The 17,820-nt window shown below is 50.8% G+C and overlaps 1 protein-coding gene across 4 annotated transcripts in view; it reads left to right on the forward strand.

Moving 5' to 3' along the window:
- The window catches only part of DRC11 (dynein regulatory complex subunit 11), a 170,030-nt gene that overhangs the window by 135,827 nt on the left and 16,383 nt on the right, over positions 1-17,820 (forward strand). For all 4 annotated transcript variants that reach the window (XM_082396878.1, XM_082396879.1, XM_082396877.1 and 1 more), the window contains one exon: positions 8,239-8,325. In XM_082396878.1, coding sequence (XP_082253004.1) covers positions 8,239-8,325 — 87 coding nt within the window. The remainder of the gene's footprint in view (positions 1-8,238; positions 8,326-17,820) is intronic.

Genomic DNA, 17,820 nt, shown 5'->3' on the forward strand with positions numbered 1-17,820 from the left:
ATATTTAATAGGTGTTTTGCAGACAAAAGAAGTTATCAAGGCAGGGTGCCAGCCTCCTCAGGTGTTTATGATGGTCAAGCAGGGGATGGAGAAGCAGGGAAGACTCGTTGTCTGGCCAGAAGTTTTATACACACTTTCCCTTTTCATTGCCCCAATCCCTGATGAGGCAGGAATTAATGTCTCCTTTTTACAGACGAGAAAACTGAGGCTCAGAATGCTTAATTCAACCAAAAATGCAAGAGAACTAAGGGGCTGGCATCTGGATTTAAGCCTAGATCTGACTCCAGAGCCATCACCTGGCCCCCAGCTGGCCTCTGGGAGAGTGAAGGCTGTGTCGTGCCCGGCCCTGTGAAAGCTATGCCCTCGTGGTGGCCCGAGCGCAAGGCCATTCCTGGGCCAGAGTGTCAGCTTACCCTTTTCAGCGTGAGACATTTCAGCGTGAGAAGGTGAAGAAACTGGAGGCTGTAGCGTCCCGTTGGCAGCTCCCGCGACACCCCACGCCCTCCTGATTTCCCCCTTCCCTGACCCTCCAGACCGCCCGTGAGAAGGCGGAGGGGAGGCCAGCAGCATCCTGGAGAGCAGGACAGAGCAGAGCATCCTAATCCTGAGCTCTGGGTCCTGGGGGAGATGGTCCCTCCGTCCCTGGGGTCCTGGCTTCCTCCCTTTCCTCCTTTGTCAGAGGTCTGGCCACTGAGGGCTGGACTCAGAGGGAGACCTAAGAGAGCAGGGCTCACGAGGCCGCCCAGCTGGTGTCTGGGCCACGTGGCCCGTACTGGCCTGCGAATCCGGACAATAGGGAGCTGAGGTGCTCCTCGTGCCTCAGCACCACCCACCAGGGCTCCATGCTGGGCTCACAGCCAACGGCCCGTGGCAGCTGGCCAAGGGATTTTGCCCAGATGTGCTGGTGTAAACAGCTGGCCCAGGAGTCAGCAGATGGGGAGCCCAGGCAATTACATCTCTGTAGCTCGTGGAGGCTTATACTCCCGGTTAATAACCCAGACAAAGACATCGTGGCTATCCGTGGATGATCTTTAAAAAAAAACACACAGATGTACAATAAATGTAATAAATATGTCAGTCCCGCCTTTTCAAGATGAAATTCAGTAAGGGTAAAGCAGAGACCTACACCTGACCCCCCAAAACAGAGCCGCTCAAGTGAGAGAGGGGTTAAGAGAGGAGGGGGAGAGGAGAGGGAAACAGAGAAACAGAATTTAGCCGCTTTCCTGCAGCCTCAGGTGTGGCAATAAAGGGACTGGGGGCTGCTGCCCGCGAGCCCTGAGTGGGCTGCTATCAGAAAGCTGGGTCCCCTCCCGCTGGGTCGTGTAGACGGTTTCAGGTTGAAGAAGGGAGCACACGCAGGCAGCAAAACCTTTTTTTTTACTACAGACTTTCCATTTTAGAGCGGTTTTAGGTTCACAGCAAAACCGAGCGGCGGTCAGAGCATGCACACGTCCCCACAGAGGATGGGCGGCCGGGCTGGGGGAAAGGGCGGGTCCCAACCCCGGATGCCCCGGGCGCCACCTGCAGTGAGGTGTGTGCAGCCGCGCTGTGGGCTGTACGGCACGTAAGCGTGGCTGCATCTGCTCTTGTTCCGTGGTGGGTTATGGGGACAGGGTCCATGTCACAGGCATTAAAGAATTTTTAACCAGTTTGGGAACGCTTAGAGCGGGGAGTGCCCTACATGTGGCTAAAAGGTGCATGGGGAGGGTGACCATGGCCTTGCACCCAGGCGTTAACCCCTGTGCTTCCCAAAGTTGGCACAGAGTCAGGGCGGGTGGGCGTGAATCCGTTAGTCCTAATGGATTAGCTGGGAGTAGGCTGGGAAGAGGGGGTCCCAGGGGAAAGTCTGGATGATCTGTAAGCGTGACACCTGTCACCATCCAGACACCATCCCCTCGAATTCCACCTGATCATCAGCAATGGTATCAGTGGGTTCCCGGCACCAGCGCTGACCTGGTTCCCCCATGTCACCTTTCCCAGTCCATCAGCTGTGCCTCCCTCCTGGTCCTCTCCTCTGCCTCAGTTTACCTTCCTTTCCGTACAGGGTCAGCCCAGCCGGGCTGCTGACTCTAATGCACCTCTGCTCTTCCTGTGATTGTCATTCACGGTTTGTCCCAACTCACAGCCAGCAAGGACTTGAAGTAACTCCTACAATCACATAAAAGATAATGCAAGGAAATAGAAATTTTGAAAATATCATTCGTAAATAATGGAAATAGAGAACGAAATGTCTTCACATATTAAATGGAAACAGAATCCGAGTGACTACAGTTCAGAAAGCTAAGACCCCCCCCCAAATAACCGCCCCCCAGCTCCTCCCCAGCGTGGCAGCACCTCGCTGACGGCTGCCTGATCGCCCAGCAGGTCCCGTTCAGACACAGGAGGCCACACACTCTGCAGGCAGGGACCGTGCTTCCCAGACGTCCCTGCCTGCCACCACAGATGCTCAGCAAAATCTGTGTGGGTTGGATAGACAGAAGGGCGTACGGACAGATGGATAGGTGGATGGATGGTCCTTTTCCGTTTGGTAAACTAAGACACAACCACTGAAAAACGGAGCTGGGTTTTCCTGGGGTTCTCTATGACAAACAAAATAGGACCCTTTCAGAAAGAACTTCCCAAGCTTCCAAGGGTCATTTGGGCAGATCTAATTAGTAATTCAAGCGTGCCAAACACAAACTGGTTTTCATTGTTGAGCCATTATATCCCAACCAAGAGAATCTAATTCCGATGGCGGATGTTTGACAGCATTTCTTTGGAGAACACAAAAGATCAAATCCATAAAACTCACATGGATGGAGAAGTAACTGTTTGCTAGACCTTCCCAGAATTTGAAAAAGCACGTTTTGGTTGAAACGCATCTTTATTCGGGAATTGATATTCAATAGGACTACAGAGCCCTCTACTGGCGGCTTAAATAAACTATCCCCTGTAACTTCTGGAAACTTCCATTACGAATTAATTACATTTAATTGCCCATGACCTCAAACTATCTGTGGGTAATTTAAACAAAGCCTTTTCATTGCTAAGTGAAAATTAAAATAGCAAAGGACACCATTTTTCATTAACAAATTGGCAAAGAGTTTTTTATGGTTAATACTTGTTGAGGAGAAGAGAGTAGAAAAACAGATCCACTTATTTGTGGCTGGAGAGAGTGTGAACAGAGGGCCTCCGGGAGGGCAGGTGGACCACATGGGTGAGAATGTGAAGAGCTGGCAGACCCTCCGACCGACTAGCTTCATGGACCCAAAAGCACCCATCTAAGTGCTGTTTGGTTTAGCAAGAAGGCGGAAAGCCATCCAAATGTTAAAAAAAACAGGGGTTAGATCAATAAATGATGAGACCCCTTGCTAAAATGATGTTGGAGAAATAAATTTCGTGCGAAGTGAACAAGAATATAAAGCAGTGTGTGACGAACAGTCTCGTGCTTGCAAGTATAGATATTGAGAAAGGTCTGTAAAGACAGGACAGGTCTGATGCGTTTCCTCAGTGGAGGGGCAGAGGGAGTTTATGCCTGTCTGAATATGTATTCTGAAATTTTTACTAACCAATGCTGCTTTTGCAAGACAAGAAGAAAGGACTGGGACTTCCCTGGTGGCACAGTGGATAAGACTCTGCGCTCCCAATGCTGGGAGCCCGGGTTCGATCCCTGCTCAGGGAACTAGATCCCACATGCATGCCGCAACTAAGAGTTCGCGTGCCGCAACTGAGGAGCACATGTGCTGCAACTAAGGAGCCTGCCTGCCACAACTAAGACCCCATGTAACCAAAAAATTAATAAATAAATATTTAAAAAAAAAAAAACGGACTCTATTTCCGGGGCACACGTTTTCAAAGCTCAGCCTTGCCTGCCTGACGCCTCCGTGGATGTGCCTTGACTCTCCAGCACCTGCCTGGCCCACAGGCATCCTTCCCCTCCCCGTGGCTGTGAAGCAGGGAAGGCGTCTCCCCTGAAGGTCGTCCTCTCCCGCCTTACCTCCCCACCCAATGCCATCTCTAAACTCTGCCAATGTTTCCTGTCTCTGTCCCATGCGCTCCTCAGCTCCCTGTCACCTGGCTTCTGTCCCCTCCACACCCTGCCAAGGCCACCAGTGACCTCCTGGTTGCCAGACCCTTGGGCCAGCACTGGCCGCCGTCGGCCACCCCTCACTGCCCTCCACCTTCCCTGGGCTGCAGGACGGCTCCCTCTTCTGTGCCCCTTTGTTCTCTCTGGGGCTTCTCTTCCTTCTCTCCTCCATCAACGTCTTCACCCTGTGGTCCCCACTCCGCAGCCCTGGTCTCGCTTCCTCCCCTCTCCCTCTTTCCTTGGGAATCCCCTCCATCCATTCCCATGGCTCTGCTGCCATCCTCAGAGCCCTTTCCAGCCCCCCACCTCCCTCCTGCCCCCCAGCCCCATCAGTCCTCCCGCCTGGACGTCCAGCTGCCCTGGGGCTCCCCTGGCCTAACCTGACCTCATCCTTTCATCCCTCACCTAGTCCCCTTGTTGGATTCCTGGGCCATCGTCCTCCTATTCTCCAGGCCTCCCAGCGTTGGAGACCCCCTACTTCCTCATCCCTCACCCAACCATCACCAGGTCTGGAAGATCCTAAATGCCCCTCACATCCGTTTCCTGCCCTCCCCGCCACTCCTCTGCCCCAGATCTCACCTCCTCTTCCTCCAAAAGCCTCCGAACCCTCTCCCTGCCTCCAGCCTCACCTCTCACCACGCCGTCTGCACACACACCCCCATCTCTTTCCCAGTCTCCGGGGAGCAGTCATGCTTCACACCCTACCAGAGGGATTTTCCTCTAACACAACCAGCATCAAAGGTCACGATTCAAGACCCTTACAGACTCTCCACAGCTTCCAGGGTAGGAGCAAACTCCGTAGCACGGCCAAGGCCTTTGTGACACCTTCCAGGATGACCCCGAGCAGCCCCATGCGGGCACACCTAGCCCTGCACCTTGGCTCCTGTCCTGAGCATGGCAGATATATCCCCTTCTCCAGGCTCCGGGACCTTCTGGAAACCATTGGAAGGTCTGTCTCCTTTAACCCTCGTTGGCAGTCTCCATTTCTACTTAGCCCCCTCATCCACTTCTCCCTCTTTCATCGGTGGTCCTTGCTGACACCCCATTTTCCTTGTGCCCCCCTCCCAGCTACACATCTGCCCGCCACTTCTATAGGTGGGCTCCTTGATGTCAGGGACCCCAGCACCTACCCCAGTGCCCGGCACATCAAAGCCCCTCTATCAATGTTGTGAATGAAAAATGAGAGAATGGCTTTCATTCTACATGATGGACCCAAAATAATAAAACCAGACTTTCTTCCCCATGACAGCCTTTCAACTATTTGAAATCAGCTCCCTTGCCCCCTTGAGTCTTCTTTTCCCCAAGGAAAAGAGCCTCAGCTCCTTCCATTCTTCCTGGTGGGAGAGGTGTTCGGCCTGGGAGGGCCCAGCTTTCTGTACCCCTCTTCTCTGCCCAGAACTGACCAAGGTCACCAGACGTCCCCTGACCAGGCACGCCACCGAGGAAGGTCAGGGAAATATAGATTCATGCTCTGGAGGACAAGACAGTGATGGTCTTAGAGCCCTTCTTCCTATTAGAGTGAAAGGTGACAGAGGAGGACACGGGCCAAGGGTAAGGAGATGCTTTGGAATAGGCATCTTCTCTCCATGGCAACGTGGGAACCTGCTGCCTGGATGATAGTGCTGGCCTGGGGGTGTCGGGCCGACCCAGGGCTTACTCTGGGCTCCACATTTCTCTGTGCCGGGGGAGGAGGGGATTTTACTGACTTCTTTCTCCGCCTCGGCACCTTATGTGTAAAGGGGAGTCGGGTGGGACGCGCTTGCCTCCGCATGGGGTACATGGAAAGGGAGTAGCAGTGGCGTCCTAGATCTCAAGGCAATTTGCAAATGACCATTCTTTGTATTGTCATCATCAAAGAACTCGCTTGGGAAGTGTTTTCTGCTCATTTGATAATCACTGAGCCCTTCCAAACCATGTGGCCACCCAGGCCCTCTGCACAGCCCTGGGAACCCCAGAGCAGGTGACAGTCCTGAGGAAGGAATTCCTTCACAGGTGCGTGTTAGAAACACAGGAAGTGTGGAATTCCCCCACCGCTCAGAGAGAGCGCTCAAGTTCAGGGAACAATCCTTAGCGTTCCCATTCAATGGAATGGTGTGGCCAGGTTTTCAGAACAACTTTAAATAAGGTGCGAGAAATAAGACTGCTGCTTTCAAAGTTATCCCAAACTAATAAGATGCCTGTGTGTCAAGTCCATCTAGGTAGCTTACCTTGTTAAAAGCGGAAAGAGAAAAGGAACGCTGGAATACTTGGTACTCACATCTGCAATTTCCATTAAGAACAGCTGGATCTAGAGAAAAGAGGCACACAAATAAGAGCCATGGAAGATCCGGTGTTTGCCAGATGGACACAGGAGAGGCCGGTCTGCTGCCTCGGTGAGCGCACGAGTCAGCCTGAGACAGGAGACAGCTGCTTATGTGAAAACTGTGTTTCCATTGGTTTCCGTTCTAAAGCTAAGATTTTCAAGAGGGATTGAAAAGAATCAGATTTTTGCCTTTGCTATTATAAAGTATCTTTTTTCAGAGAAGCTGAAAACCTTTTATGTACAGTATCTCATTTGCTTATTTTCTTTGGGGGCTGGAAGCAGGGAAGCTTTTGACTTAAACCCAAAATAGCTTTTAGTGGCACAGTGGTTCCTTGGAGACTGCCCCTCTGACGCTTGAGTGGGTCCCTCTGACTACAGTGGGCAAGACAGCTGGAAAGAAGTTGGGGGTTAAAGTCAGGAGCTGAGAGAATGGATGCACTGATGTGGTTGAAGGAGATTAGGAGGGGGGATGGATAGACTTGAGGATGGTTAGACGGGGAGGTGGGGCAAGGGAGGGTGCTCAAGCATCTGGCTGGAGGAAGTGAGGGGACCCGAGGACATGGCCGTGCCTCCAGCACAGACCCAGCAGCCATCAATCAGCCTGGCCTCGCATGTGGCTTCTGCCACTTTCTAGCTGTGTGACCTTGGACAGGTCATGTAGTGTCTTTGAGCCTCAGTTTCTCCATCTGTAAACAGGGATGATAATAATGCTACCTGCTACATAGGGCTGTAGTGAGCTCACATGAGGTATCACAGGTGACACCCTCCAAGCAGAGGAAGTGCTGGTCTGTGCTGGCCGTAATCTTGCGTGTGATGTCCTGTACAATGCGTGTGGCCCGGGCCTGTCTCGCTCACTATTTTGATGGCTCCACGCCAAGCTGCCTCGGGTACTGGGATTGAAACTTGTGATTCTGAATTCTTAAACTCTGTGGCTCAGGGCCTAAAGAATAACGCTGACCATAGAGTGGTTGGCTGGTACCGTTTCCTCTCTGAACGTCCTGGCGTCCTGGCGTGTGTGGGACTGGAATACAGCCAGCCCGGGGGTCGGACTGGCAAGGGGATCCAGTTGAATCCACTTTTGTCTTTGAACGTGCATAATCTGCTTCCCTTGGTACGTAGTGCTGGCGGAAGCAGACTCAGCCAGTGTTCCCGGTGATTTTTCCATCATTTATTAAATGTCTGCCTTGGTTTAAGAATCATACCTGCTGCCTTAATGATGTTTAAAGAAATGTAAAAATAGGAGTACGTAACACTGCATTCGCTGTGGCTGGAGACGCTTTTATCTGTCACCATTTTGCACAAAGCACAAATTGTTGCAAAAATACCCGAACTCTGCTCTCATGGGGGCGCTTTGAAGAGATTGTTAGGTGCGTGGCAATTATTCATGGGCCCACGGTAAGTCCCAGCGCTGTCACGAAGCCCCGCTCGCCCTGGAGGGGCTCAGAGCCACCTTCCAGAGGAAACCACGGCCACAAAGGCGCAGCCACACGGAGACGAACAAATGGCATCATGGGGGCCCTGGTGCTAAAACAGCTTTTCTCGAAATGAGCAAACTTGAATCAACCTGGGAGCGGGCGTAGGCTGTAATTAAAACTCCTGGCCCAATTCCCTTCGTTTGCAGCAGAAAACTATTGGTTTATTTCAAGCCAAACTGAGTCGAGGCTCGGGGTCCTGGAACAGATCGCACAGACCCCCAGCGCACCTGCCCACAGGTGGGAGAGGGCCGGGCAGCGCCCCCATCCCGCTGTGAAGGAGGCCACAGGCCGCATGCGCAGTGCAGCCCCGCGAGTCCCCCCCCCGCGCCGTCCCCTGGGGTCAAGTGTGCACCCCAGAGGGAAATGCATTTACAACCCACCATTTCTCCTTGCAGGTGGCCCGCCAGCTCCAGCCCTCCGTGGTGTGGATTGGAGACACCGAGAAAACCTTCTACAAGAAAGTCCCCAGCGCCGAAAGGAAGGTGAGGGCTTCTCATTTCTTAATGCGGCCCTTCCCCTCCTCCAAAGGGGCCCCGTACCAGGGACTACCTCGATTTTTCAAGACGGTCTTGCTTTTTCAAGGGAGGAAGGAAACGGAGGGGCGTCTCTCTGCCTTAAGCCCTTGTCTGCATTTGAAAGGATCCAGTGTCTGATTTTACGAGGCATAATTTAGAAGAAATGAAAAAAAGTATGGAGAAGGGGGGAGGGGAGCGTTAAACCCAAACCTACCGATTCAGGGGTAAGAAACAATTGAGAGAACTCCGCTCAGTTACAGCAAATGGCACACATAGGAGTTATTATTAGGATTTCCTATTGTTCATCATAATAAATAGCAAAAGGCCTGCAATTTATGAACAAAGACCGTCCAAAGAACTGCCAAGCGCCCCACATTGGGTGTCCCCGGGGAGTCTTCTGTCAATTGCTTCCTTCCTCCTTTTCTCTCCTTTCAATGGCTCCCCTCCCCCGCACTTCCCCCCGCAAATCACCAGCAAATTTCCCACAAGTTAAAAAAAATTTGCAGATACACATGATTGTTATTCCACATCAATTTGCACCAAAGCAAATAGTGGTTAACTGTGAATTTCTGATTAAATTCATAAGGATTTTAATCACTTTTGCTCCTTATGTATTATACATCATTTTTAGCAGGTAGAGATGATTTGGATAAAGAATGAAAGCTGAATCTTTCTTCCCCAAATGAGCCTTGATTGCCCTGTCATTTTAGAAACTCTTAAGAGGACTCATTTATTATTTAATCTGGGAATCTGGTAGGTAGCTCCCTCTGCTGGCGAAGTTGCTACGTTAAAAAAAAAGTCCACATACAGTAAAGCAACTATACTCCAACGAAAATTAATTTTTAAAAAACAACAAAATAAAATAAATCTTTTAAAAGGCCACATACATGCGAACTTGAAGGCAGCAGTTACTACGATAAATCTAAAGAGATGCAAGGCAGTGTGTAATCCAAGGTGTCACACACTTCACGTCACCAGCTTTGTCTCATTAATGGGCGAGGGCTCTCCCACTGGACATCAGCCTGGAGAATGAGAATTCAGTACATGTATGTTCCAGCCCTGCTTTGCCCTTCATCTTAGTTGGCTGTGTGTCCCTGAGCAAGTAATTTAACCTCTCTGAGCATCCACTTCCTTAACTATCTAATTAAAGGACTCCAGAGAGAACAGCCTCTGAGTTCGTGAAGCCCCTCTCGAATTCTCTCCCATGACCCCCTCGAGCTGTCGGTTTGTCGCCAACAATTACGTCTGCTCGTCTGTACCCCTCAGTGGGTTGAGAGTAAGAGGGATGGACATGCCCGTTTGAGAGAGCCAGAGGGGCCCTGGGGGAAGGGCTGGTGGGCTTTGAGGGAGAGTCAGGCAGGGAACGAAATGTGAGTTCAGTAGACGCCCGCCCTAAGGGGAGTCACTGTGAAAGAGCAGGGAGCCGGCAAAGGAGAGTCTCCAGAACCCTCCCCTGAATAGGCCCTTCCTTGCTGACCCCGAGATGTTCTCTCCAGCACAATCTCTGATTCCCACAAATATAGTCACGGACTAGTCATTCCTGCAGAAAATGAAGGCCTTTGGTGGCACAGTCTTTGTTGCGGACAAATCGGACATTTATTCTGTCCACCTCTGCATTAGAAGAGTCTGTCGTCCGTCCGGGGAATTAACTGCACTGAGGACTGAATCACAACCTGGGAAAATCCCAGGATGCCTGATGAATACAAGCAGAAGGGTCCCTAGGCCCCCAAACGTCCAGAGGCCAACTGGGGGCCTGAGCCAGCCCAGGCACAGACAGAGCTGCAAGGGGCATGCACACCCCTGCAGCAGTGCAGGGGCCCCAGCTCCAGTGCCCCGGCCAGGGGAGAGCACGGTGGGCAGAGAACCACTGCCTATGCATCCTCCAGCTCGACATCCTGGGCCTGCCCCTCGGAGAGTAGGGCTGCAGGGTTCCTGCTGCCTTCCTGCCTCTGGGGCCAGAGCTGGGCCAGCTCTCCTCTCCTTCCCACCCCACCTCCAGCCTCTGACTCCTGTCCTTACCCAAGTCCCTCAGCCTCCAGGGCCTGGGGCAGTCATGAGCATCGGACGTCCAAGCTCTGGAGGTGACCACCAAATTCCAAGGGCAGCAGCTGCATCTGCCAACGAGAGGCACCAGGAGGTAGCACGACCGGTTCCACGTTGCATCACCTGGCCATCCAGGAACCCGGCGTCCTTACTGCCACCCAGCCCAGCCTCCATCCCAAAGGTTCCCCCAATCCCCAAGGTGCTGAAACCTAGAGAAGAATGTCCACCTGCAGAGAAACCACCACCTACAGCCACGACACAGAGCACTCCCGGCGTCCGCCCAGGGCATTGGAGGGATTCCAGGAACGCTCTTCGAAAAAAACTCTCACCCACAATGACTAGCTCCACCCTCGAGGCCTCCACCTCTGGGCTCAGGCCCTTTAGGAGGTACAGTGTGGAGGCTCGTGCAGTCATAAGGAGGGAGGCAACGGAGAAGGCCAGGTGACAGCGATGGCTCCTGGGTGCAGAGCCGGGTGCAGAGACCCCTAGGGCTGCTGCAACAGGCAGAGGACGCCCAGGGGGCACAACGCGTAGGTCAGGAAGCTCCTAGCACCCTGGGAGGGAGGCGGCCTTCCCGTGTTTTGCAGGAGAGGACAAAGGCCCGAGAGGGCGCACAGCTGGTCAAGTACAGTTCTGGGACTCAGAGGCAGGACCCCTCTCCTTGCCTGGATGCAGGTCCAGTGTTAGCACTGGCTTCCCGGCTGACCCTCCACGCTTCTACTACACCTGCGTCCTCCTTCTTCCCCTCTTCAACCCCCAGGCTACTTTAAACCACATCCTGAAGACTGCCCGTGGGGCCCTCAGGTCTTAGAGGCAAATGTGTCAGGCTCCGGAGTCCCCTGGACCCTGACCACCCCTGCCCTCCACGTTGTCCTCAACACCCAGCCCCCAGGGACTTGGCAGATGCCTGGACAGCGCCCTCCCCCTCCCCTCCCAGGAGGAGGGCCCTCCTTTCCACCCTCTGAGGCTGGAGCCGTGGTCAGCTGTTGGTGTGTGAGGCGAACGCAGTAAGGAATGAGGCAGGACGGGCTGCTGCTGCGTTTTCTGCTCCATTACCCCCATGACTCCATCCAGCAGGAGCCCTGCCCACATGACAGTAGGGCCTCCGCGAGGGAAGCGCTGGCTGGGTTGGAGCTGGCTGCTGCTGTGGTTTAGTGGAGCTGGCTGCAGAAAAGCAAATGGAAACTGCCGCATGGGTGTTAGACACTAATTTGAAATTGCCCACAATGATAAGGTGGTGTGGGGCTGGCAGGTCCAGCGGTCGGGGCGGCTGAGAAGGTTGCCAGGTGATGGTGGGGATGTTGGCTGACATGATGGATGAGCACACCAGTCTCATGCATAATGGACGCGGCTCTGAACCGGAACAGGGGTGGCCCAAGTGCAGAAGAGTGTTGGCTGAATGTACTCACCTTTCATTTCCATCCCCTCCTGATGGGACTCGCCATCAGTGAAGATGTCACTCTGGATGCAGCCCAGGATCAACATTTGTTATCCAAACAGGCTAATTAAGTTCGGTCATCCCTGCCATTGTCAGGAGACACAGACAGCAATATCATCTCCTGCCTCAGAACAGGCAGGACTGCACCACTGTCACCATGGCAACCAGGCTGCTGGGGATGGGCTCAGACCTTGCAAGCGTGTGTCTGCCCCCACAGAGTAGTAGTCTCCAGTCTCACCAGGGTCCTGGGGTTAGTCCTTCTTCCACCGGTCTTTGGGCAGCTCCATGTGCACCCCACACACGCCCCAGTCGCCCCTACCACCTTGCGTTGTTCTCCATCAAGCTTCTTAAAAGACTATTCTCACCATCCCCGCTCACTCTTCAACCCGCCACTGTCCACCTGATGCTCTCCAGCTCCATGGAAACTGCTCTCACAAAGTTCTTTGAAATCCATTTCGCCAGTGGGCCCCAGCTTGTAAAACTCTGTCCTCCCTTAGCCCCCATAGCCTTCTCCTGGTCTCCTCAGACCCCACCAACACTTTCTTCTGTGCCTCTTCCATGCGCTTCTACCCACCCCTTAAATACACTGGTGCTCACTGAGACTCCATCTCAGGCCCACAGACCTTTTTGCTCTCCTCGCCCTCCTTGGGCACCAGCTTAACAAATCACCCCTAAGCCAACGAGTGCCCCCACTCCATCACCAGCCTGCAGCTCTCCCCTGAGGCTCAGGTGCAATCACCCGGCATCACCCAGAATCACCCATGGGATACCTCCCCCACAATGCTGCCAACTCAGGCAGGGCCTGTCCAAACTCCTCCTCCATCACCACCTACCACATGACCCTGCCCCTCCTCCTGCCTTTTCAAAGGGTTACGTTTTTAGTATAACAACTTTTCATAAGAGAGCTTTGGATCCACCCGGTAAAATGAATTCTGAATATCTCCAAACTCTCCAAGCCTTGTCTAAATGCAGTGGATTTTTTCCTGGCACAGGTGTAGATATTCCTATAAGGAATATTCTTCCAGAATCTCAGCAGAGGTCTTTCCTCAGCGGCATGAGGCCTAGGAGGTGCTCCTCAGAGATGAGCAATTGACGTCTCATCATCCAGTGCAGTGGAAACTGGGGGAGATTTTTACACCGTCATTTTCAGCTCCGTTGGCAATATTGCTAGTTTCCTTCAAATCATAAAGCCCCCAGTTTTTATGACTCTCCCCTTTAGAAACCTTTCTCTTCAATAGAGCAGACCTAGCATTGATTTCCTACCAGCACTTATATTTCAAGCACTTGTCAGACAGACACATTATGCCATACACCCCTCATGGCATCCCTCCAGGTTAGGACCTATGATTATTCCCATTTCTCAGATGCAGGGACTAAGGCTCAGAGAAGCTGAGTAACCTGCCCAAGGTCACACATCTGAGCCAAGACTGGGATCAGATCTGTCTGACCCAAAGCCTGTGCACTGAACCATTTGCTACATCATCTGCCTGTTGTTATGGAGTTTTTTCCTTGAGCTTTTCATTTTTGCACAGAGCCCGACCCCTGAGGGAAGTTCAGTAGCAAAGTCAAGGCCCACCAAACATGCCTCCCTATCCTAGGCAGCCCAGAAGCATGGGTCTGAGCAAAGGCAGGTTTCTGCAAAGACCTGGGGTAGGGGTTGGGGAGCCGCCCCTTCGAGAGCAGGTTTCCATCCTTATGCCCATTTCCGGGATTTCAGGGAGTCGCATTCTGGGTCATCCCTCTCCTGTGCTTTGCCCTCTTTTAAGCTCCTCTGTTGTCCCCAACCCCCATTCATGCTTCCTGGGTGGAGTCCTGTAGGGCCGTTGTTCCCTCCTGATAGAGCCAAGCAGCCTCTGGACTTCTGTGAGGGCAGGAGGAAATGATCAGAAGCTGCCTGGTGATCTGGCTTCAGGCCCAGCCTGTGAGATTTATTTTGCTGTAAAAATCCCATCTCTTTCTCTGCTGTGAGTTACATTACAGAACGTCCCTTTAAACTGAATCCAACAACACAGAAAAAGGATTGTACACCATGACCAAGTGGGATTTATCCCAGGCTTAACATCCAAAAATCAATTAATGTAATATACTGTATCATTAAAAATAAAGGACAGACACCACACCGTCCTCTCAACAGATGCAGAAAAAGCATTTGACAAAATACAACACCCCTTCATGATTAAAAAAATAGAAAGAAAAGGAAACTTCCTCAGCCTGATAAAGGGCAACTACAAAAAAATCCACAGCTGACATCATCCTTAATGGTAAAAGACTGGATGTTTTCCCCTTAAGAGCACCTCTTCTATCCAACATTGTATTGGAGGTTCTCACCAGGGCAATCAGGGAAGAAAATTAAGTAAGGCATCCATATTGAAAAGGAAGAAATAAAACTATATTTGCAGATGACATGATCTTGTATACAGAAAATCCTAAGGAATTCACTAAAGTAGTATTAGAACTAATAAACTAGTTCAGCAAGGTTGTAGGATAGGATATAAGATCAATATACAAAAAGCAACATTTCTATACACTGGCAATGAAAAAATTAAAATTAGAATTAAGAAAACAATTCCATTTATAATACCCAAAAAATCGGAATAAACTTAACAAAAGAAGTGCAAGACTTTACTCTGAAGACTACAAAAACATTGTTGAAAAAAGTTAATGAAGACCTCGATAAATAGAAAGATACATCATGTTCATGGATTGAAAAACTTATTGTTAAGATGGCAAGAATCCCCAAATTGATCTACAGATTCAACACAATCCCCATCAAAATTCCAGCGACCTTAGTTGCAGAAATTGACAAGCTGATCCTAAAATCCATATGGAAATTCAAAGGACCCAGAATAGCCAAAACAATCTTGAAAAAGAATGGAGTTGGAGAACTCACACTTCCCAGTTTCAAAACTTACCATAAAGCTGCAGCAGTCAGGACAGTGTGGTACTGGCCTAAGGAGAGACATATGGGCCAATGGAATAGAACTGGTCCAGAAATAAGCCCTCACATTTCCAAAAAAATTGACTTTTTTGACAGAAGTGCCAAGACAACTCAATGGAGAAAGAATAGTCTTTTCAACAAATGCTGCTAGGACAATTAGATTGCCACGTGCAAAAGAATGAAGTTGGACCCCTACCTCGCACAGTTAACCAACAATGCACCACAGACCTAAAAGCAAGAGCTAAAACTATAAAACCCTTAGAAGAAAATAGAGACATAAACCTCTGTGACCTTGGATTAAGCAGTGGTGTCTTGGATACAACATCAGGAGTACAAGCAACGGAAGAAAACTTAAACTGAACTCATCAAAACTGAAAACTTTTTGCTGTAAAAGACATCAACAAGAAAGTGAAAAGACAACTCAGAATGGGAGAAACTATTTGCAAGTCATTAATCTGACAAGGGACCTGTAGCTAGAACATATAAATGACTCTTACAACTCAATATTAGAAAGACAAGTAACCAATTTAAAAACTGGGCAAAGGATCTGAATACACATTTTTCCAAAGAAGGTATACAAATGGCCATTAAGCACGTGAAAAGATGCTAACATCTTTAGCCTCCAGGGAAGTAAAAGTCAAAACCACAATCCGATACCACTTCACACCCACTAGGTTGGCTAAATAAAAGGAAAAAGTAAGAAAAACAGACAATAACAAGTGTTGGTAAGGGTCCAGAGAAACTTAAATCTTCTGCTCTCTGCTAGGATTGTAAAATGGTGCAGACACTTTAGAAAACAGTCTGGCATTTCTTTAAAAGGTTAAACATAGAGTAACCGTAAGACCTAGCAATTCAATTCCTCTGTACATACCCAAGAGATATGAAAACATTAGTCCATACAAATCTTATACACAAATGTTCATAGCAGCATTATTCACAGCAGCCAAAAAGCGTAAGAAAAACAAATGTCCATCAACTGATGAGTAGATAAATAAAATGTGGCATAACCATACAATGGATGTCATTCAGCAATTAAAATGAAGTACTGGGCTTCCCTCGTGGCGCAGTGGTTGAGAATCTGCCTGCCAATGCAGGGGACACGGGTTCGAGCCCTGGTCTGGGAAGATCCCACATGCCGCGGAGCAGCTGGGCCCATGAGCCACAACTGCTGAGCCTGCGTGTCTGGAGCTTGTGCTCCGCAACAGGAGAGGCCGCGATAGTGAGAGGCCCGTGCACCGCGATGAAGAGTGGCCCCCGCTTGCCGCAACTAGAGAAAGCCCTCGCACAGAAACGAAGACCCAACACAGCCAAAAATAAATAAATAGATAAATAAAAATTAAAAAAAAAAAATAAAGTACTAAAACACACCACAACATGGGTGAACCTCGAAAATGTTATCCTAAATGAAAGAAGCCACACACACACATAGAGACACATATTGAATGATTCTATTTATGAAATATCCAGAATATACAAATCTGCAGAGCCGGAAAGTAGATTAGTGATTGCCTAGGATTGCAGAAGGAGGTTGGGGGAAAATGGGCAGTGACTGCTAATGGTTGGGGTCTTTTGGGGGTAACGAACATGAAAACGTTCTAAAATTAATTGTGGTGATGGTTGCACAACTCTGTGAATATACTAAAGACCACTGAATCATACATTTTTTTTAATATTTTAATTTTATTGGTGAATCATACATTTTAAATAGGTGAATTATATGGTATGTGAATTATATCTCAAGAAAGCTGATCTATACCATAATAATGATATAAACATAATAATAGATAACATAGTATAATAATAATAGATATTTTAAGTCTCCTTTGCAGCCCTCAATCGCTATAGGCCCCTAAACAGGAAGGGAGTTGGGGGTGGGGCAAGCAAGGCCCCCCGCACATCCCCTCTGAAAGGCAGGGTCCCCAGAACAGGGGGAGGAGCAAGGTTCTGGAGTCACTAACTCCGTGCTGGCAGCTGGGGACCGGCTCATGAACTCTGGGTCACAGACATTGCTTGGCCTCCTTGTGCCTCAGGCCAGCATCTCCGGAGTGAGGGTGAGGACGGGTCCCTCTCCTGGGGTGGCTGCGAGGATAAGGTGAGAAGGTTCATGTCAGGCACCGAGGGAGACCCCTGGAACACAGGAAACACGCAGTAGATGCTACCAGTACTACAGAAGCAGCCTGGGCGTAAGAAGTAATGAGCAAGGCAGACGGGCTGGGAAGTAACAAGCTGCCCTGTCCTGGAAGGTCGAGGCAAGCCCCCAAGTGCACGCCTCATTGGAGCCAAAAGTTTCTGCAACTTCCCACTGGGCTTTCCTCCGAACGGCCCCTCGGCCCGGCGTCTTGCTCTTTCTCATCCAGTATCTTCCCTGCGTCCCGTCAATCCAGACATGGACCTGGGCCTTTCTGTTGGTCAAACAAAAGGAAGGAGGAAGGGGGTGCGACACTGGGCCCCCTGCATGGCCACAGCCCATTCCCTCCCCCTTCCCATCCCGGCATCACCCACCCAGCTCACACCCGCCCTGCGGACCACACTCCTAACCCCACCCTCCCCGCCTCTGCCCAGCAGGCTGCTGTCCCAGGTCTGACTCCCAATTCCACGGGGCAGCCAAAGGGCCTCCCAGGGAACAGATTCCCCAGCACACGAGTGTCCTTGTCCCAAAGGCCCTGCAGCCGTGCACAGCTCTGTCACCCCCCTGCCTCCAGTTTCCTGCCATTCGCTTTTATTCTCGAGCGTGGAATTTATCCCACGCCCACTCCCTTCCCTAGATGTTGCCAGCCCCTTCCTGCGGGCAGACGTGCGGGGCTGTCGTCCGGCCAGGTGTGCAGGACACACAGGGCCAAACAACAGGCGACCTCATCTCTATAGAGTAGCTCACATGTGCTGGGGCGGTTCCAGGAAAGCCCCAGGATAGGTGGGATCTTTAACTCTCTGGCTCAATTGCCCCTGAGCCAAATGGGAGCAAAAAAGGCCCAGACTGTTCTTGGGTGTCTCTGTGGAGGCCCCCCCCATCACCCCTAGCCACTTCGTCTTCTCTTGCTGCACT

The sequence above is a fragment of the Balaenoptera borealis genome, assembly GCF_965194805.1.
Source record: "Balaenoptera borealis genome assembly, chromosome: 6".
Taxonomy (NCBI): domain Eukaryota; kingdom Metazoa; phylum Chordata; class Mammalia; order Artiodactyla; family Balaenopteridae; genus Balaenoptera; species Balaenoptera borealis.